Here is a 22,425-nt window from a genome sequence, read left to right as displayed (position 1 = left end):
CTAATTACGTTTAGGAGTAGAAGCTAGAACGGCAGCCTGCTAGAGTATGTGGTGTGGAGTCCAGTCAAAATATGACTCGATAATAAATTTTACCGTCGTTTAATCTCTTTTGACGAGAAAAGAACAAATTTAATTAAAAAAACAACAATGTCACCAAAAGTGACACCAAACTTGCAAGAAAAAAAAATAAAAAAGGTAAAAGGTAAAACAACGCCCACGAATGAGCAAACTTAACCCACTCTCAAACAAAAAATTCAAACCTAAGCTCCAAACAAGACATCCAAAAGATATGGGAGTAATCAATCTTCAAAATCCTCATTTCCTGCCACTGATATCATATCCAATGACTTCGCCACCGTACTACAGCAGCACCGTACTACGGCAGCACCCGCAGATAAAATAGATTTATTAAGTAATTAATAACCACGACTAAACCTCAGTATATATCTTCCTTGAGAACCCTTGTCGACTTCTTCTTCTTCGTCTTCGTGCAAAACTCAAGCAACTTTGAGAAGACAAGAAGTCAAGAATGGAGTGCGGCATTTGTAAAAGCGTTAGGGTTACGGTACATAATAATTTTGACTATTCGCTCAGCAATGGAGTTGTAGTATGCAACACTTGTAATCGAGAATTCAACATGATGATGAGCTTGATGAACAGAAACATTTGGTCAGCATTCACACACTATCCAGCCAACTGGGTAAGAACTGAATCTTTATTCGATGATCGAGAGGAAACTGTTTAACTTGAGTTTGCATCTTTATTTGTAGCGCTTTCCATGATTTATCCTTCTTTTTTAGCGTAACATACAGTAACTTTACCAATGAGTTAAATTCCTTATAACTTGTTGCGATGCTGGGTTTTCTTTAGGGTACGGACCATGCTACACGGTGGAATAGGGAAGCGAAAGAGGAAGTGGAACGAGTGAAATTGGAAGTAGAACGAGTGATGAAAGTGGAAATGAAAAAGAGAGAGGAAAAGTGGATTGATTATCTAGGTGGATTAGCTGCTGCATTTACGGAGGAAAGTCATTCGTATATTCAAGTCAAGCCTGGCAATGGACCTTCTATACCTGCGCATAAATTTTTGCTGGTTAGTATATGTACAACTCATATCTGGCATGCCAACTACTATAGATGTATAAACAGATCTCCCAACTTGAGATGACTACTTTCCATGAAACATATGTTGATTTTCATTTTTCCTTGTGCTAAAAATATGCAGGCAACTAGATCTGCAGTTTTCAAACATATGTTATCATCAGATACATGCAAAGCTGCCCAAATTGACTTTGTATGTCTACCTGAGTTCAACCATGAAGAACTTCAAGCCTTCCTGAAGCTACTTTACTGTGGAAATTTGTGCAAAAAAAAGTTTGAGATGCATTATTACCTTCTTGCACTTGCATCTCATAAGTATGCAATTCCACATTTACAGAAATTCTGCGAAGAAAATATATTAAAATTATTAGATTCGTCAAATGCACTCAAAGTGTTGGAGATCTCAGAAATTTGTTCAAATGAGACATTAAGAGTTGCTTCCTTAAAGTCCATATTCAACCACAGAAAGGAGATAATCTGCTCACCTAGTTTTGAGGAATTCGCAATACAGAACCCACATTTGATGGTACATATTACAAGGTACTCTTGCAGTCAATTCTACTAGCTTTGAGGATATCCTGACTCTTGCTTTAAGGTAATAACTGCAGTAAGGTTTCTCCATCATCAAGTAATGTCTCCGGATCATCTTGGTTTGTTTTCCAATTAGCCTACTCTAGAATATTGTTAAAGGTTCTTCAATTCAGACAATTTTATGAACATTGACCCATGTATCAATCTTGGTTTCTAGTTTACTGACTTTCATTGAAATAGTTAAAGGCAGCGTAATTCAGACTCCGGGTCTTCTTTGAAGGTCCAAAGAAATATGTTGTAGTATCAATCTAAAGATGATTTTTTCTTCATTTATGCAACTTACTGGCAACAGAAAAAAAAAGATATGCATTGGCAAATAACGTCCACTTGAGTGTGCAAACAAGGATCTTTTGATATGCAAGAAGCCTTATCGGGTGCATAGAATTATACTGATTTAACATAGTTGTCTAGTTTTCAAAAATAAGGCTAGAGCAAAAAGTAAAAGAACCAAAAATTTCCCAAGAAGAAAGAGTGTAACAAAGGAATCCTTTCTGTTGCTCTTTGTTACAAATACTTTGATGGTCTGGAGAAGTTTCCATATGCTTCCGACCACTTTTTGAGACTTGAATATATATATGTGTAGCTAAAACTGAATCAGCTTAAAAATATAAGACCATCACTGCAACGAAGAGAAATATTCCTCGTATGACCAAAGTTGGGAGACTTGATTTCCCAGCAGATCATTGATATAATTCGACTGGTAATTCTTAAGGCATGATTTGAGAATGACTAGTTAACCTTATGATATCATTCGATCATCATTTATCTTGGTTTATGTATGGCACCCCAATGGGACCTAAAATAGTAGAAATTGACGTTTAGTCCCAAAGTTACTGGGCTTGGGACGCTTTAGTGCACTCATCTCAGGCCTAGTACTCTCTAGTCCAGAAAAGCCCCGTCTCAAACAATTTAATCCAAATATGGACGAGTTAGTCCAAAATTGTGACCGATCCCGATTTTCCTGTATTTCCAATATCCCGTAACTGCGCTTGAGACGATTCCATACATAAAATGAGGATTTGAAATTGAAAATTTCAGATCTCAAACATGAATTCAGAACAGGGAGCCGAGCAGAGAAGAAATTCGTAGGCGATTTAACAGTTTAGAGAGAAATTTGGTTGCGATTCAACTTCAGGTTACTGGTAAAGTGTAGTTACGGGATTATTTTTGATCTCAGATTTGAATTCACGACAGATTTCAGAGATAGATCGATCCAGAATTCAACTTCAGTTTCAGCGACTTAACAGTTTCAGACAGATTCATAGAGGTTAGGTTGGATTTCATCGTTTTTGATATTTAACGGAATTCAACTTCGGGTTTGTTCTGTTTTTGCTTCATCGTTGAATCTCTTTTCTGATATTTAGTTTTTTTGATTTTATCAGTTGATGATATGAATTCAATCTGTTACATCTTATTATTTGTATGTTATTGATTTGATTTTTGTTATATTTTAGCTTTTGATTTTCGTTAAATGATTTTGATTATTGTTTTTTTGGTGTTTGGTGTTGTGATGCATGATATGAAATCGAACTGATATTAGATCATATACTTTTGGTTTTGTGTTCTAGTAAGATTCTGAAGCTTATATCTTCGATTAATCGATAGAGTAGTTTTGATTTTAAGTTTACTATTATTTGATTTTTTCCTTCGACTAAATGTGTACTTTCCTATACACTCTTCAAGTTTTAGGTTATGCGAATCTGAAACTATTATTATATCTTTTGTTATATTTAAGTGTATCAAATATGTCTGAGAAGTTTGTTCATGATGTTTTGAATCATGGTGAGCATTCTGTTGCGCTTCGTGTTAATACTTTTATAACCGTTGATGAATTGAAGCATTTTGCCTATAAGCAGTGGAGGTATTTGTCCCCTTGGAGTATACGTTTTTCCTATATGGATACTAATCAAGTAGTTTTTATACAAGGTGATATACAACTTCAAGGTTTAGTTGCTCTTGTTATTCAGATGAACAATGAAGATTTTTATTTGAATGTTGATGTGATTCCGAAGCATACTGGTTGTCGCACTAGTTCAAGGTGTTTGTCTCGTTCTAATTCTGGTTGTAGCAGTAGTTCTAGTGCTAGTACTTCAAACTCTGTGTAAGTGAAAGTCCTAAGCTTGTAAGGGTGGTTGATCATGACGCGGACAAGGCCAAGGCTCTCATTATCGATGAATGGCGTTATGTTTTTGACAATATTGGTAGAGAATTTGTGGATGGTGCTAAAGATGTAAGGATTGTTGTTGATCAGTACAAGATGTGTACTGGTTACAAGATTCTTATTCTTAAAAACGACAAGACTCATTTTACTGCGAAGTGCGAAGAAGATGGTTGTGGTTGGAGGATTCACTTTGGGCTTGTGAATGCTGACATTTCACGGTTTGTGCTGAAATATTCTAACGTTATTCATAGGTTAGTGGTGTTCACTTGTTTTTTTGATCCATGTTATTGATTTTTAGGTTTTAATATGCAGACTTGTTTTAGGTGTACATTGTGGTGCACATTACTTGTTGTAGGCTTTTTAGGTGGCACATTGTGGTGTAAATTTCATATTCTTGCTTGGTATGTGCTTTCTTTTTGCATGTGTGTTGTTGTTTTTGAGATTTTATTAGGTGTAAAATGTGGTGCACATTACTTATTCCAGATTTTTTTTTTTGTAGCTGTGGTGTTGGTATGAGGTTGAAGAGTCCAGTGGTGACAACCAAGTTAGTTAAGCATTTGATCGCTGACAGTATACAGGGTGATCCCACTTTAAAACCCAAACAGATCATGTCACTCTTTAAGAAGACTTATGGGTCCAATATTAAGTATCATCATGCCCGTAGAGGTAAAGAAGCTGTATTTGAAGATCAATATGGTGAGGACGAGAAGTCGTATAACGATTTAAATTGGTATGTGAAAGCGATTAAGCAAACTAATCCTGATAGCTTTGTGAAACTTGAAGTTGATGAAGAAAGTGGAAGATTTAAGTGGATTTTTATCTGTTTCGGTGTTTGCAAGCATAGCTATAGGTATCTCAAGCCCATGATTTACTTGGACGCTACTTTCCTCAATGGTAGATTCAGGGGTACTTTGATGGATGCAACATGTGTCAATGGAAATGATGGTTTTTACCCATATGCCTTTTCTATTGTTTTATCTGAAAACAAAGACAATTGGTTTTGGTTTCTGGATAATCTTCAACAAGTGGTCGATGATCGTTCTATTGTTTTCCTTAGTGATCGTCACGAAGGACTTCAGCAGGGAATTCCAAGAGAATTTCCTGGTTCATATCACAGCTATCAAGTGCAATCTCCCTATTGGAAAAGGTGATGCGAATTACAATGCCGTTATTGATTTGTTTTACAAAGCTGCTTACTCTTAAACAACATCGAACTTTGAAGAAGCTTTGCGGGGCATGCATGCAATTGGTTGTGGACGTGTTGCTAATTATCTCAGGACCATTCCAAAGGAGAAATGGGAAAATGCATTTTTACCTGTATGCAGATATGTTGCTCACTCTTCATCTATTGCCGAGTCATTCAATAACTGGATTCTTGAGTTCAAAAAGCTGCATGTTTTTGCTCTTCTCGATGCGATACAGTGAGTTTTATGTTTAGTGTTTCATTCATTTATTTTTTACTGTCGTACACATGGATTTGGTTGATGTGTACATACTTGTATACATGTTATATCTGTGATTCTACAATTGTGTGTACATTGTTGTACACATGGATTTCCTTAATGCGTATATTGTTGTACACATGTTTTATCTGTATTTCTTCTATATCATGTTTTAATTTTATGTGTGTTTTTATTGTTTGAAGGTTATGCAGATAAATTCTAAGAGAAGGGTAGAAGGTCTTGAAAATTTTAACACTAGGCTCACTCCCGTATACGAGGATTTACTAAACGAGAACATCAACATTGGTCGTACTTGGACTGTTATTGAGTCTATGGAAAGATTGTATGAAGTCAGGTCTCCCCGCACTCATTCTGTAAATCTGTTGGGGAGAACTTGTACGTGTCACAGGTGGCAAGTAAATGGTTTTCCCTGCGCACATGCTTGTGCTGCCATTCAATCTACAAGAGAGGACATCAATTCATTTTTTGAGCCATACTTCACCACTGAATGGTATAACAGGACATACCAAGAGATCATCTTGCCAATCCACAATTATGGCAAGTCGCAGTCTTATGATCCTTGTGATAGGATTATTGTTCCTATTCCTGTGCCTCCACCCGGTAGACGAAGAGAACAACATTTCAAGAAGGCTTGGGAGAATCAAAAGAGGCCTATGATGTGCACAAAGTGCTTCACTCTTGGTCACCACGACAGAGCTACCTTCCCCATGCCATGATGCTTTTTATTATGTTTAATTTGTTTGAAAGATTCTATGTTTTTTGGTTTTTACTTTTGGTAATGTTTTTTCATTTTTCTATTCATGGATAATTAATGTCAGCATCTGTGTACCATTATGTACACCTTCATGTGCACTTCACATTTCTTACCTGTCTTTTTACATGTGTAGCATTATGTACACCTTGATGTACAATGGATGCTACTAGTTTATTTTGTTTAGTAATATTCTATCTTTTCAGTCCTAATGCCAGTAATTAGTTTTTATTTTTGGTGTTCAATGATTGATACTAGGTTATTACTCGTTCTATTTTATGTTTCTGTTAGTACATGTGTACCATTATGTGTACCTTCCTGTAGCATTTCCTGTCAGATTTTCTACTCTGTCATAAATTGTGCACAATCATGTACACCTTAATATTTCCTAACATGTCATACATACCTTAGTACTGACACAAGTCTATTTTCAAAACATCAATATTGAAACTAATAAGAAACATTAATTCAAGGTCTTTATAATAGTGATAAGTCTTAAACAGAAAGTTGAAAACTGAAATTTAAATATTTGTCTGAAGATTGAAAATGTTTAGAAGAAATTCAGAAAGTGATCTTGAATGAAGATTAAAAACTCTTCTTCCTCTCCAATGGTTGCTTTCCTGTAGTCTTGCGCCACTGATTATGCTCCTCGTCCTTCGCTATATCCCACACCTTTTCATACCATCTGACTTTTGTCAACATCTTGGCCACCAATTTTGATCTCATTTGCTAACAAATGTCTTCGGCTCTCTGCTGACCTTTTTCCATACCTTTTGTTGTCTTCAAACTTCGTTTCATAAAGTAACAAGTATATATTAGACAGTCCGGGTTGATTCCTTGTGAAGGGCATGACATGATGTTTAATTCGTGCTCTTCTATAGGTGGGTAACCATTTAATGATCTCTTCTTGTTGAGTTCCACTTGTACCACATCTGCTAGTTGCTTTGCATCGTCTTGATATGACTGCTCATTTTCTGAGTGTAACGAGTTATACCATTTCCATTCCTTAGCTTCGAAATCAAAATTCAAAAGCGACCAGTGCAATCCCATCCTCGTTCGATCTGTAGAGTGATTGATAGGGATTACAAGAACTTCCAGATTCTCAGGCATGTCCCGTATGAAATCAACCACAAGCTTTTGCACCTCGCTGGTGACATTATACTTGACATAGTACTGCAATTCATAATTTGTTAGAAAACAAAATTAATTAGGCTCACCTTAATCTGAAAACTAACAAGCATGTACACTACTAGAGAAAACTAACAAATCAAACATTGTAGGCCTGAAAACAGACCGTATATCCATGTATGATATACAGGTGTACACCTATGTACACACCTATATAAATCTAACAATCAAGAATTCGCAGACCATGTGTCAATCATAGATGCATATTGGTGTACATCTATGTACATAGCTAAATAAATCTAACAATCAACACTTAACATACCATGTGTAAATCATATATGCATATTGGTGTATATCAATGTACACAGCTAAAGAAATCTAAAAAAACATAGAACACGCCATGTCAATTAGGTGTACAACTATGTACACAATATTAAAGTAACTATATATGACATTTCTTATTTGTTTTGAGAAACTTACACATGCAGTAGGACTCATAATTTCACAGCTCATGTACTTTTTGTCATCTGGATGACGAATGCTATCACTAAGGTGTACATCTTGGTACACATATATAGAAAACGAGAAGAAATGCGAGCTACACATACACCTCGGCTAGTTACCGTTTCAGACTCAACTCCTTGGCTTGTTCCATCCTTGACATCCTCTTTTTCATTTGCCTCATTGGTCTTTGGTGAAGGAGTGCTAAAAAGATTCAAGTTTTGAGAAAAGGTATTAGCTTTCACACACTGGTGTACGACTATGTACACACATAAAAAAAAAGAAATGACTTGCAAATTTAAAAAAAGTGATGTTGTAGCTTTGCCTTTCAGGAGTTTCAGACGGAACTTCATTCATTTCAGATTCAGTTCCATGCTCGTCATCACCACCTTTGCTACCCTCTTTGTCATTGTCATGATCATGCATATTACCACACTTTCTACCCTCCTTGTCATTCTCATCACCATCATCATCATCATTATGATCATGCATATCACCATCTTCATTGTGCACCTCCTTGTCATTGTCATCACTACCATCATCATCTTCCTTGTGCTCCTCCTCAACCTTGCCATCCTCCTCCTCCTCATCCTCCTCCTCCTCAATCTCATCATCTTCCTTGTGTTCCTCCCCATCCACCTCATCCTCCTCCTCCTCCTCCTCCTCAATCTCCTCCTCCTCCTCCTCCTCAGTTTCAAGCCGTATTTCCTTTGCACATTTAAAGATTTCATCCAAAGTGTAATTACGGAAATCATTAACTTCTATTTCTGTCAAGCTCATTAGACCAACTTCATTAACTTTTAGTCTTTTCTATTCAATGAAACTAAGAAGCCTTTCTTGCCTATCCAAAACTTCACTAATCTCCTCATCTAACTCCTTTCTTCGCATATCTGAAATGCGCATCTTTTTTTCACAACATCTATGATATTTTCTTGTTTCTGCCTCCGGCACTCATCCAAGAGCAATCGCTCTTCATCAGTATAATCCTTCACCCATCCTGGTTGCATATGAAAACATGCCAAAGTATCAACATTGATCACAGGTGTACAATTTTTGACACATGTTGTAAGAGTGTACATTGTTGTACACAAGATAAATTTCTTAAAATATATTAACAATGTACAATCCTGTATACCTTATTAAATGTGTATATCAATGTACATATACTATTCTAAGAAAGTTTTTTGAGATACCTTTTTCATGGCATCATTCAGGTCTTTCTCGATTGTATTACTGACGTCGCTGATGATCCACCTAAGAAGCCTTGGCACACCTTCCTCATTGCTTGGCTTCATGATTTTTTTGTGTTCAGCAAACCGATGTTGCATTAACAAATAGGTGAATAGTTAGAAATGTAAGAGAAAGGAACAAACATAATGAACATAATTATTTAAAATGGTGAATGGATATATCAGGTGTACAACTGTGAACTCACCAATAGATAAAGCACACAACCATTAACTTTAAGTGGTGAATCCTGATGTTTCTTAATGCTCGCCATGAGATAATCATGGTATATGAACTGGCCAGCAAGTTCTCTTCATCCTATCCAAAGACTCGAAAAAGTGTGCAAACTGGTTCTTGCTAATCATATTTCCGTTTGCCTAGGTAAAAAAGACTGTGATACACAAGTACATAGTAAACATCACCACTAAGTCTTCAGCATTTCTTTCAATATCCATTTTCGAATTTGGTTTTAGCTTCATGATACGTACGATTTCCTCCTCCACATATTTTTTTCCCAGCTCAGTTCGTTTCTTAAGAGTCAATCTGTTTATCAGCGGACCGTATTTTTTTTTCAGATGCAGTTTTTACATCTTCCCCTTTTTCAACTTCCATTGGCACCATCTTAATCCTATAAAATAGAAACAAATCCTCAGGTTCACTCTTTACTTCCACTTGCTTGTTCTTCTTGGTAGTATCAAACATGAAATAATGTCCCCCTGAGTCACAAATTTCATGGCAGTACTGTCTCACAATTTTCAGAATTGAGTTTGGGTTCTTAGTCCATATATCATCTCTCTTTTTCATTGTATCTTTTTCATCTTCCCGGTCTGCTTTTTTTGTGGACAAAGATATGTACAACAGGCTAGAATGATCCTTCTTTTTTCTTCTCTAGTTGATAATTGGTGAACCATACTTTTTCTCCTCTTTTTGTTTCATCCTCCTCAAGGTTTCTATTCACAAAGTCACTGAAGGCATGGAAACTTGACCTATATGGTTTGTTGGTATCTACGAAAATGAACCAAGAAGAACAATACATTCATTATACTCATATAAGTACAAATCATATCACTGTACGCATAAATAGGACCATATTATACAGGTGTTTAGCTGTGTGCACTCCTACAGAAAACTAACTAAAGCAACATTTGTTCCCACACAACATGCCATAAATCAATGTGCGTGTACAAATCTTTACACTCATACAGAAATTTATCAAAAACAGCTTTAAAACACAAACAACATGAAAAATAAAGGTGAAATAGCATGCTGGTGCAAAGATGTGTACACCAGCACCAAAAACGATGGGATAATATGTTGAGAACATATACATTAGTCCATATGAAGATGAAATAGCATGCTGGTGCAAAGATATGTACACCAGTAAACACAAGTGACGGCACAACAGGTTGAAAACACACACAACATGCCATATGAAGGTTAAATAGCATGCTGGTGCAAAGGTGTGTACACCGGTTAACACAAGTGATGGAACAACACACACATTAGTCCATATGAATTAGAAATAGCATGCTGGTGTACAAACCAGTACACTGCTACATAAACATCTTTAAAACAAACAGAACATGACATGAATCACTGCAACAGCAATGTGGTGTACTAGTATGTACACACCAGCAACAATTCCAATAAAAATTGCTAAAAAACAGATAGAACTGGACATGAATCACTGCAACAACATGGCGGTGTACAGATCTGTACACACCAACAACAATTCCCACAAAAATTGCTCAAAAACAAGATAGAACTAAACATGAATCACTGCAACAACATGGCGGTGTACAGATCTGTACACATGTACAAGAAATTGAATAAAAATTGCTCAAAAATAGACAGAACATGACTTGAATTGTTACCTTTTTTTGAGATAACAGATGTTGAAGGCTTTGAAGACTTTGGAGGCTTTGGAGGATTTGAAGGCTTTGATTTCTTCTTAGCTGGTGATGTTTTTGAAGTTTCTGGTACTGAAATTGATGTTGAATCTTCTAATGATCTCTTCAATCTCGTTTTTGGTCCTGTTGATTTCCGAATCTCTTCTGCAGCAACTGATGGAGTTGGGGATGAAATTGGTCTTGAATCTTTTAATGCTGACTTTGATCTCGTTCTTGGTGATGTTGATTTTTGAATTTCTTCTACCGCAACTGATGGAATTTCTTCTTCAGTTGATATTGAATCTTCCACTGTTGGTGGTGCGTTTTTCTTTGAAGCTACTTTTTTTCCTTTCAACATGATGTTACAAATTGTTCAACCATCTAGTTCTTTTGATTAGTAAGATGTTAGGGTTTTTGATTGAAAGTTTCTGTGAATTGAAAATTTTCTAGGGTTCAAAATGTTGAGGTATGAGTAGTTTTGAATTTTTTCTTCTGCTTTTCAATCTTCAAAAGAAAAAGAAGGAATAAATGATTCGTCCGTTTGGCCGTTTAATTCAGTTTTTAATTCAGTTTTTTTTCAAGCTACGTGTCACAACTACGTTTATGGTGTCAGTTACAAAACTGTATCCATTCACTGCACGTGTGCTTTATTAAAAGCGTGCGAAGGATAGCAGCGTCTTCATACATTTTTTGGACTAATTTGTTCCTAGTTGAATCAGAGTGGACTAATCTGTTCTTTTTTGTGCAGTTTTGGACTGAACCATTTTTTTCCCTAAAGTCTTTTATCTGAAATTAAGCAAATGGGGTCGGATGATTGTTTGGTGAACATAGTGACATAGAAACTTACAAGCATCATTTTCTTTGTCAATCTTCTTTTATTTAGTAGAAGTAGTTAAAAGTTGTATAATGCCGACCCAATCGAGTCTTCTATGAAGGTCTAAACAAATGACTCCATCTCATTGATGAGAAGTTGCGGAGCCACCAACCATGAAAACTTCATTCAACGTCCTAAGAAAATAAGATGGTTGTGTAAATTACCATGGCAAAGACTTTAACTAGACAAGAGTTGGCACTGCAATTGAAATTGTGCAATTGACATGGCAAAGACTTTAAAAATGTAGATATACCGACAGTTTCCTCATTCACATATATTATCGATTTTCCATAATGCTCATACCTTTAGCATCACAAAAGGTGATGCTATCTGCTTCATTGTGGCTCATTCGGAGCAACCATCCCAGAAAACAATTTTATTTGATATTCAAGACGGCATTAGTGCGTATAGAAAAAACTGATTCAACAATGTCATCTGTGGCTGGATTTAAACAAGGCAACAGCAAAAAAGCAAAAGAACCAAAATTTGCCGAGAAGTAAGAGTGTACCAAAGGAATTCCTTTCGTTGCTCTTTGTTCCAAAAACTTTGATGCTCTGAAGAAGTTTCCATATGCTTCCGACCACTTTTTGAGACTATAATATATATAAGTGTAGCTCCAACTGAATCAGCTCAAAATATAAATCTACCACTGCAACAAGAAAAAACTTTGTATAAGAACCTCAGAACAGTTGTATTTGCAATGGTTTCTAGTACGTCTTATGTAAGGCCACCTCATGGAGATGACTAAACGAGAAAAGGAATAAAAGATTGAAAAGCAGCCGCGAGCAGCGAATATGCTCCATATCACAATGTCAGTGAACAGAGTTCAAGAATGGTACTGTGGTTACTTCAGGAGGCCCTTGTTATAAAGCAAAATAGAAAAGGACTGTTTGGACTGTATGTATCAAAAATCACTCACCAGTAAGGGAAATTCATTCCCCGCATAGATGGAACATCAAGATTCAATGCTCGAAGAACTTTTCCTTCTTCCATAACACGGCATGCTTCATTCACTACACGAAACATTATCATCTCCACAATCTCTTGATCTACAGGCTGCAATCATGTTCAATACCATTTTCAGTGCACTCTTTGCCACGTATGGGTAAAGCAACTGGGACTAATCTCTTGATCTACAGGCTGCAATCATGTTCATCAATACCATTTTCAGTACACTCTCTACCACGTATGGGTGTTGCAATTCATGCATGACATCCCTATTATAATCAACCAAGAAAGGGACAAGTAACTCTTACTATCATATTTATTATAAGTTCACTAGAATTTATAACATGAAAATTGCAAGAAATCAAAAAGTATAACAACGCAACTTCGCGGTAATAACAAACCATTGCCAATTCAGGTTAAATCGAGAGTACCTCTCATCCCAGGAATAACTCTAAGTGTCAACTCTAGCCATCCAAGCTGAACTTCTGGTGTTGCAATTCGTACATGGCATCCCTGTTACATTCAACCAAGACAAAGACAAGTCGCTGTTACTATCATAATTACAAGTTCACAAGAAGTTACAACATAAAAGCTGCAACAAATCAAATAGTACAACAATGTAATTCAGAAGAAATCACTAACCATTTCCAATTATAAGCACCTCCGAGTGCAAATCCTCCCATAGCAGCAGCAACTGTTTTTGGCCTCTGCTAAACATACATTGAAGACTATTTTAGCCGCTTTCACATCGCCAGATAATAATTTACGAAGTATATAACATACCTTCAATTGTGTTGACCAATAACTGTTCCTCAGGAAGGTTACAATTATCTCCAGCCAAGCCAAATCAAAACACTAATTAGACGCTAGAATAAAAATCTCTCCTGTAAACACTTAGGAATGTGATTATATACCAGTCTTCTGTACCTTCCCAAACACATTGATATCAAAATCTCCCGCAATCACCGGTCAGAACTACAGCTTTAACATCATCATTTCTATTCATCGACTCAACATATCTCTCCTTCAGTTCTTCTGTAACTGTATGTGGAGAGGGATCAAGTTGGAGCAGTCCTCATAACCTGTTGCCTTGCAGCTTGAATTACTTTATGTGACTCAACCAGAGAAGAGAAGATATCCAAGGTTTACGCCTCTCAGCAATGTCTAAAGCCCAGCGCCTCGCTACTGTCCGCAACTCCTCTTTGGACATAATAAACTTTGATGTCTACAACTTTAATACCAGTTATTCAGCATTTTACAAGCATATGTCTTTTCTAAGCAATCAAGAAAAGAACCAACTAAGAAAAACAGATCAAGTTATCCCAGTGAAAAATATGCTAGACTATTCCTAAAAAATGGAGCAATGGACTACAAAACAAGGAAAAGCAAATGTTAAGCAAATTCATCAGAGCGTGGACTTACCAACATCATTTCAACAGCCTTTGATGTCCCTACCATCCCTGGAAGTCGTTGAGTTCCTTATAAATATCAATGAGTATCCTTGGTGAATACAGAGCGATGCCAATGGCTTGACTGTAATTCCAAACTGCTAGCTTTATATTCAAAGTCCAAATACATCAATTACCTCCAAATCCAGGAATAACACTAAGTGTAAGCTCTCGCAAGCCAAGCTGAACTTTTGGTGTTGCAATACGTGCATGGCACCCCTATTGCAATTAGCAATCGATCATACCAGCACCCCTATTGCAATCAAGCGGGACAGGGTTAACAAGTAAACCCAGCGCTATATTTGTTGACAGCTAGAGAACTGAAGAGAGATGAGTACAGCCGTTGTTAGTAGAAATCACTAACCATCTTCAATTCTAAACCACCTCCAAGTGCAAGTCCTTCAATAGCAGCAACTGATGGCTTTTTGGCATTCTGGTCCAACCAAAATCACAATTTAATTGCATGAAGATTTTTGATAAAAATCAAAAAGGGTTTTGTTTTTGGTTAAATAAATAGTTCAAAGTTGGATAAAACCTTCAATTGTGTTGCATACAAATTCAACAAATATGTCAGGGAGCTTAAATAGATCCCCTGCTAGGCAAAACAAAAAAGTTAATAAGAAACTGACCGTTGAGTTTCACAGTAGAAATCTGATAAACAAGCCCAAGTAGAGGAAGCATATACCAGTCTGATGAACAAGCCCAAAAACACTGATGTCGAAACCACAAGAAAATCTCGCGCCTTCACTTGTCAGGAATAAGCAGGCAGTATATTAGAGATGAAAAATGTTACGAAACTGAGAAGAGCAATAACCATTAAAAAAATCATAAAGAGTAACCCAAGTTAAAAGTAATAGTATGTCACTAAAGTAAAATGAAAATTAATGGCACAATAAGACAGTAAACCTCTTCAGATGCTATCGAGATTAATTAATTCTTCTATTATGTAGATTACACATTCGTGAGCTGACATCTTACAGAAAAATAATGTAATATCTTCGAGGGATAACTCTCCCTCATTCTCCAAATCCAAACCAAAAGACATGGATGAATATAAACGCCAAAGGTATAATCAACAATCAAGTATTTTAAAATAACATCAAATAGCCATGTATAGAAACTAAAAATTAAGAAATCCTGATGGATTAATTACTTGGAGGAGCTACTGCTTTAACAGGTGGATTCAAAATCCTGATGATAGCAACTCCATTTCAAACTTCCTAACTAACTATCAGATTATTCGCTGCTATCGCAATTCTCGAAATGTTTGAATATTTTCAGTCTTGGTGGTGGATCAAGAGAGAGATAAAGTAAAAAAAAAGTATTGTGATGGGTGTCAAAATGAGAAAAGATATAGCCAGTATTGGAAAGATAGAAGTTACGACTCTAAAATTTCGTGACCATAAAGGAGCGACGACGCAATATTCCACTAGAAAGTCAGTGCAGTATTTTGACATTACAGTTGCACAATTTAAAAGATGGATTGCTCTAACACAACTTATAATATATATGAAGATGTCAGTTTTATAATACTGAGAACAGGGTGAGGAGTGAAACCTTTCCACCAGGCATAAGATTAGTAAGCTTAATCAACTCCTTAATGATTGGAAGCACAGTAAGATCGGGTTTTGGTTTGCTTCCCTTTTCGTATTCGTAGTATCCCTTCGCAATTATTTTACCTGAAATTTAAAAGATTGCATGAAACAAAAGTAGGATTAGCATTATAGGAATTAACAAGAGTGTGTTAATATCTCAGAGGAGTTATAATGTGCCAGTGCAAGATTTCAGATCTCCATACAGACCATTTCTCCCATCTATGAGCAGCAGCTCAACCAGTGGAGACTTAAAAGACCGATCCCGGAAGGCAGTGAAAAACTCTGAGAGTAAAAGCGCAAGCCTGATAAGGGCCCTCGGCACGCCAAAACTGCTGATCAATCTTTCAATCCTAAACACATCCACACCCAAGTTTGCCAAAATGTGTGCCCCTTGCGTGTAAAAAAACAAGGTACCATTGACTGCAAAGCCTGTCTAGTTTCCTACTACCACACAAACTTTCTTTATGGTCTTGCCAACTGTCATGAAATCAAGAATTACTTGGGTATAGGTCTTATCAGTTCGAACAATCTCCAGGAGATGGCATCACATAAGCAGGACTGTTGAAAAATGGTGAGGTTAGAACTAAACCAGTAAACCACATGCACGCACAAAAAAACTGAACGCATAAATGTTAAGTGTATTTCCAGAGATTAAGTGTGATATTAATATTGATTTCTTTCTCACTATCAAGAGAATAATGGAAAAGTCAATGGTTCATATATGGAGAACGCAGGATTTTCGACATGTTTCATGTTTCTATTATCTGTGTGGCCATGCTAAGATGAAAAGAAAAGAAAAAAATTATAATCACCAGAAAATGCGCTCCTATAAGCAATCTTGAAAACTCGTCTTTTCGCCAATAACATTGAGATGTATTCAACGCCATAATGCAGTTTGGAGACTGGACCTTCTCAAGTTCACTAAATGTTGACTGCTTTAGTGGAATACTCTTAATAACAGCCTGCAAATACTAGAAAGCCCCTTTAGCAGAATATCGACCCCTTTGCACACAAGGTGTCCTCAACATAGGACCTGGGGACCTAAAGATAAAGAAACATGAGCTATTGAGCCCAACACAAGAGATTTGACAAATAGCCAAGAACTCATGTGCTCGAATCGAAAAGTTTATTCGATTCATCTGAAACAGCATATGAAATCTAAACAAGGTAAATAATATTAGCAGGTTTTTGCTAAAAATCGGCTCATTACATCTCACTAATGCCAGAAAGAATGATGACCGGTGTAACAAACAAGAAAAGAACAAAATGGAATAAAAAATGTAACTCTATCACCATATCTACATGCTTGCTTAAACTCTGAGTATTCCTATACGCCTGTAAGAATTGAGAGGGCTTTCTTCGCTTTATTTTCTGTCATTTTTCCCCTGGCAACTAAAACACGAAGATTCATTGTTGTACCATAACCATATCGCCCTCTTTGACAAGGATTGCGATAGCAGTAAAACTTTGCAAGAAAAAGTAAATGACCAAATTTCACATGAAATGCTTCTCTTTTGAGTTGCCAAGGCTGTTGCACATGCAATTTGCGTGAAATTTTTGGGCTTGAGACTACTAATTTTTCACTTTTGATTTTAGTATTGACTAGTGAGATATGATACCATATCCATGTCAACCAGCTTCGGGAAGGCATAATATTTTAACATCTTCATGAAACTTTCATCGCAGCTATGAGATTGTAACTTTTAGCTAAATCCCAACTTGATCATAATTCCAAAATAGAGCATACAACCTGGATTATTCGAAAAAGAAGGCGACCAAGCTTTTTCTGTAGTACACAAACTCTCTGTGGTAGATTTATGATCCGGTTATTATATATTCAAAAATTTCCTAACAATTGTAAGTATAAATGTTTTTCTACAGAAGGCCCTACAGGCCCTACCTTCTGCAACATCTTGAATTCAATCGAAAAGGAATTACCCTGTATCTACTTCTTCACTACACTTTGTGAGACTAAACCTAAGCAAAGGAAGCCAGGTGGTCTCTCAAAAGTCAAACCTGCCTCACATCTGTGTACCTAATAATCCCGGGAAATAGACAAATTGCAATAAAAATTGTGGATTAGAAACCAACCTTCTACAGTTTTAATTCCCTTATGCAGGTAAGCAATTTCTTTGAGGACAACAGATACATTGCTTAGAGTAAGAGCCTTGGCGATTCTGGAACCCATCAAACCTCCACCAATGACAGCAACTTTTTTTATAGGCCTAGGTCTGAGTCCGATATCAGTAACATTAGGTACCTGCAGAGAAGTACAGTTAAGGGCTTTGTGAAGAAAGGAAAAAGAAGGATAAGGCTATGTAATCTGCACATATAATTTTCGGAAAAGCATAAACCTACTGTCAATTTGAAAGTTCTGTTAATGCGAGGTGTTACTTGAAAATAATTTACTTATATTTTACTTTGAAACTAACATCACATGGTTTACTGGCAGCTTGAAAGTTATATTTTACACGAAGTGTTTAATAAAAAAAGACAGGACAAAATCATGTTACTATTTAATTAAAGAAAGCCCAATATCATGTTCATTAAAAACTATACCTTTGATCACACTGGGCAAAGAAGAAAGCCAAGACTTCCTCTTGAAGTATCTGATAAGGTCAGCTCATTGAATAGTTTTACTTCCTGCGAATAGCATTTTTAGTATGATTAGTGATAGATGGAAAATCATTCAAAATATAGACTAGATCCACTCATGCAACTCTTCTGGAATAATAGGGTGCAATTCATGAATTATGCAAGCGACGCTATTGGCATGGTCTTTTCAGTAACAAGAAGCCTCATACTCAAATAGAAGAAACAAGAAGACTCTTGCTCACAAAGTATTTTCTATGAATAATTCTGTATACTTTTTTCTGAGCATTTAAGAAATTTCTATGTGAATAACATCTGTACCCCTTTGAATCTCTCATCAATTTCGAAAATTCAAAACGGTGCAAAGCAAGAAAAATGAATACCTTTAGGACACCGGAATATCCTCCAGAAACAATTCCCTCCTTGACAGCATCAATGAGCAGTCCTCTTAGCCTGTTCTCTTGCAACTTGAAGTACTTTACGTGATTCAGCCAAAGAACCAAAGCTTACCAGTCCTTTGAAGAGAAAATATCCAAGGTTTACGTCTCTCAGCGCCATGCTACTGTCAGCAACTCCTCTTCAGATACAATGGCGTCAATAAGACCAAGCTTGATCCCTTCTTCGGACATGATAAACTTTGACCTCCACGATTTTAATACTACTTAATCAGCATTTTAAGAGAAAATACATTTGCTATCCAATAAAAAGAGAACCAAGTAACAATAACCAGATCAAGAATTTCCCAGCTGTGATGACAAGAAAATTAATCTTTCTTTTAGGCATCGAACTAACAATGTTCAAAAACATCGAGATTCTCGAAAATGAAGCAATGGACCATAGTCTATAGAACAAGGACTTACCAACATTTCAATAGCCTTTGATGACCCTACCAGCCTTAGAAGTCTTTCAGTTCCTTACAAATCAATGAGTTTCTTTGGTGAGTACAGAGAGAAGCCTATGAAATGAAATGGCTTGACTGCAATTCTAAACTGCTGCCTTTATATACAAAATCTCAAATAAATCAATTACCTCCTAACCCAGGAATAACACCAAGTGTGAGCTCTCGCAAGCCAAGCTGAACTTTTGGTGCTGCAATACGTCCATGGCGTCCCTATTACAGTCAAGCAGGACGGAGTTAACAAGTAAACCCAGCACTATATTTGTTGGCAGTTAGAACTTAAGAGGGATGAAATCATACAGCCATAATTAGTAGAAATCACTAACCATTGTCAATTCCAAACCACCTCCAAGTGCATGTCCTTCAATAGCAGCAACTGATGGCTTTTTGGCATCTGGTCCAACCAATTTCACAACTTAATCGCACGAAGACTTTTTAAGAAGACCAGGGGTTTTGTTTTTGGTCACATAAATAATTATGAGTTAGATAAAACCTTCAATTGTGTTGCATACAAAGTCAACAGATACGTCGGGGAGCTTAGAGAGATCCTCTGCCAGGCAAAACAAAAAAGCTAATAAGAAACTGACCGATGAGTTTCAGTGTAGAAATCTGATTATAATGTGATGCCAAGTAGAGGAAGCTATTCATGAGGATATATTAGTCTGATGAACAAGCCCAAAAACACTAATGTCGAAACCACCAGAAAATCTTCCGCGCTCACTCTTTAAGGAATAAGCAGGAAATATATTAGAGAAGAAACTGACAATAGCAATATCAATTAAAAACACATAAAGAACAGCCCAGTGTAAAAGGAATAGTATGACATTCAAGTGAAATGAAAATTAATGGCACAATAACACAGTAAACCTCTCATAGATCAACAATGTAATATCTTCGAGGGATAACTTTCCCTCATTTTCCATGATCCAAACCAAAAGATATGGATGAGCCAAGGGTAAAATCAACAATCAAGTAGTTTAAGATAACATCAAATAGCCAAGTATGTAGAGAAACTAAAGAATAAAAAAAAAAAGAAAAATGAAAGAGCAAGTAAAACAATTCATTGTTCACATTTGTTTCAACTCACTCAAAGAAGAGACTCTTATAGTCTTACTTAATCAATCACATCCTATCCAATAGACTACTTATTCAATCAATCACATTCCATCCAACTTTCCCTTAAAAATCCCCAAAACTGTTGAAATTCTATCATATTATGCCTCATCATTCTACTAACTGTACCAAAAATCATATACAAATCAATAAACCATAAAACAAAAAAATCAAACATCTCTAAATTCTAAAAACACTCACCAGAAAGAACTACAGCTTTAACATCATTTCTTCTCATAGCTTCTGCATATTTCTCCTTCAATCCTGCTAAAACTGCAAATTCAAAACACACACAACAACAACTCATCAGTCTCTCTTTCATCAAATCAAGAAATCAAAATTCCCTTTCCAAAATTAATAATCAAATACTAAACGAAACGAAAACTAGTTAACCTAAAATTCCGAACAAAACTACACATTCTTAAAAATTCAATTGCGACCTCCATACTAACTCTCAGATTGTTCTTCGCCATCGCAATTCTCTTTTTTCTCCTCGAACGGTTTGAATATTTTTCAGTCTTGGTGGGGGGAGGTTAGATAAATGGAGGCAGTCTTTGTTGGCCCGTCCGATTTGTTAGTTCGAGGTGAACGCTGACTCGTGCAAATCATGCCATGGCACGTGTAAACGGCCATCCCATACATGAGTCAAATTCATTTTTCAACCTGGCCCGGTCAATGTGGCACTTGAGTTAAAGTCGAAGTTGCTCCATACCCTCACCTTTCGTCCCATTTTTCTCCACAAAATTGGTTAAGTAGAACAAAAACCATGATTCCTGGGTAAAAAAGACATCTAAATTTTGATACTGTTTAGATGGACGGGATTGAAAAATATAATGTTCTATTAATCAATTTGGGCAATCTGTCCAGGAATAAAAAAATACAGTTTACCTAAAATAACCCGTAAACAAAGTTGTTCATAAGAAAATTGATTTTGAAACTCCATCTTGTCAGAAACTTTCATAAATAGTCGACGAAGCTTTGATTTTTACCTCTTTTTTTTCCTTCCGGATCTGAGATGTTGATGAACGAAGGTGAAGACGAAGTTTAAGTTAATATATTCTCATACGTTCAAACGGGTGAGTTTTAAGTTTCAATTTGATTATTAGATTCAATTTTTATTCCTGGTTTAGTCTAATCGTAAGAGGAAGAAACATAATCTTGTTATGCGTTTGTATCTTTGATTCATCATGATTTGAAGTTTCATTTAGATATTTGATGGTGAATTTTTTTTTTTATTTTGGGGTTTAGTTGGTGATTTTCTAGTCTAGGGTTTTACTATTAATCTGACTTATGTGCTTACAAAATTGATCGATTTGACCTATTGTTCTGTCTCGAATCATATTCAGGCTTTCTCAAATGAATTTTGAAACAACCAGCTCAGAATTTCTTAAATTTGAGTGCGTGACAATCAAATTTCTTAAATTTTATCTCTTGAATCTAAAGTACTCCCTTCCAGTACATTGTTTAGAGTTTAGACTCGTTTCTCACCCACACACCCGAAATTACCGAAATCAGCAGAAACCGTTTTCACCCTCAAACAGCCTGCACCGTCTTTGTTCTTGGATCCGTCTACAAAGACTTCCCACCTTCGTTGGTTAGAGGGTTCAACTACGTCGGTCGAGTCCTTTCCTTCATCATTTGCCCCAAACGGGTCCTTCACTTCCTCATCGTTGTCCAGAGGTAGATCTGCCAAAAAGTCATCCAAGACTTGTGACTTTTGTGATTGTTGGATCTCATGTATGATGTTGAACTGTTACAGCTGTGTATTCCATTTTTCTATTCTCCCTACTTTCCCTGCATTCTTGAGGACAGATTCCATCGGAGCCTTGCATGGGACCCGGACATAATGAGTCAACAAGTAGGTTTGTAACTTCTGAGTAGCCCATACTAGCGCCAGTAGCAATTGTTCGATCTTGGTGTAGTTCCTTTCTTCCGTATTGAGAGTCTTGCTAACGTAATATATTGGTTGCTCCACCTTGGTGTTCGTCCTAGCCAACACAGTGCTCACAACATCTTAGGTCACCGCCAGGTAGCATGCTAATACTTCATTAGGATCGGGCTTTTGGAGGATAGGGATTGTTGCAAGATATTCTTTGATTTTTTGGAAGGCCTCCTAACACTCTTAGGTCTAGGCAAACTTGGTATT

The 22,425-nt window shown here is 36.5% G+C and overlaps 2 protein-coding genes and 1 pseudogene across 2 annotated transcripts; 2 read left to right on the top strand and 1 right to left on the bottom strand.

Annotated features, from left to right (window-relative positions):
- The first annotated feature begins 500 nt into the window (after positions 1 to 500).
- On the top strand, positions 501 to 1,868 carry LOC113302560 (BTB/POZ domain-containing protein At1g01640-like). The gene is made up of 3 exons (XM_026551488.1): positions 501 to 700; positions 871 to 1,092; positions 1,225 to 1,868. The coding sequence occupies exons 1-3, from the start codon at positions 530 to 532 to the stop codon at positions 1,663 to 1,665; spliced, it is 834 nt and encodes a 277-aa protein (XP_026407273.1). The 5' UTR covers positions 501 to 529; the 3' UTR covers positions 1,666 to 1,868.
- Positions 1,869 to 3,436: 1,568 nt separating this feature from the next.
- On the top strand, positions 3,437 to 6,031 carry LOC113306454. Its single transcript, XM_026555388.1, has 6 exons — positions 3,437 to 3,792; positions 3,897 to 4,103; positions 4,352 to 4,999; positions 5,130 to 5,247; positions 5,498 to 5,649; positions 5,704 to 6,031. The coding sequence occupies exons 1-6, from the start codon at positions 3,437 to 3,439 to the stop codon at positions 6,029 to 6,031; spliced, it is 1,809 nt and encodes a 602-aa protein (XP_026411173.1).
- A 6,015-nt stretch (positions 6,032 to 12,046) lies between these two features.
- Positions 12,047 to 20,769, bottom strand: LOC113306453 (annotated as a pseudogene).
- Positions 20,770 to 22,425: the final 1,656 nt, after the last annotated feature.

The sequence above is a fragment of the Papaver somniferum genome, chromosome 8 (genome assembly GCF_003573695.1).
Source record: "Papaver somniferum cultivar HN1 chromosome 8, ASM357369v1, whole genome shotgun sequence".
In the NCBI taxonomy this organism is placed as follows: domain Eukaryota; kingdom Viridiplantae; phylum Streptophyta; class Magnoliopsida; order Ranunculales; family Papaveraceae; genus Papaver; species Papaver somniferum.
The sequence above is the reverse complement of the archived record's forward strand: the minus strand, read 5'-3'. Positions and strand labels throughout refer to the sequence as shown.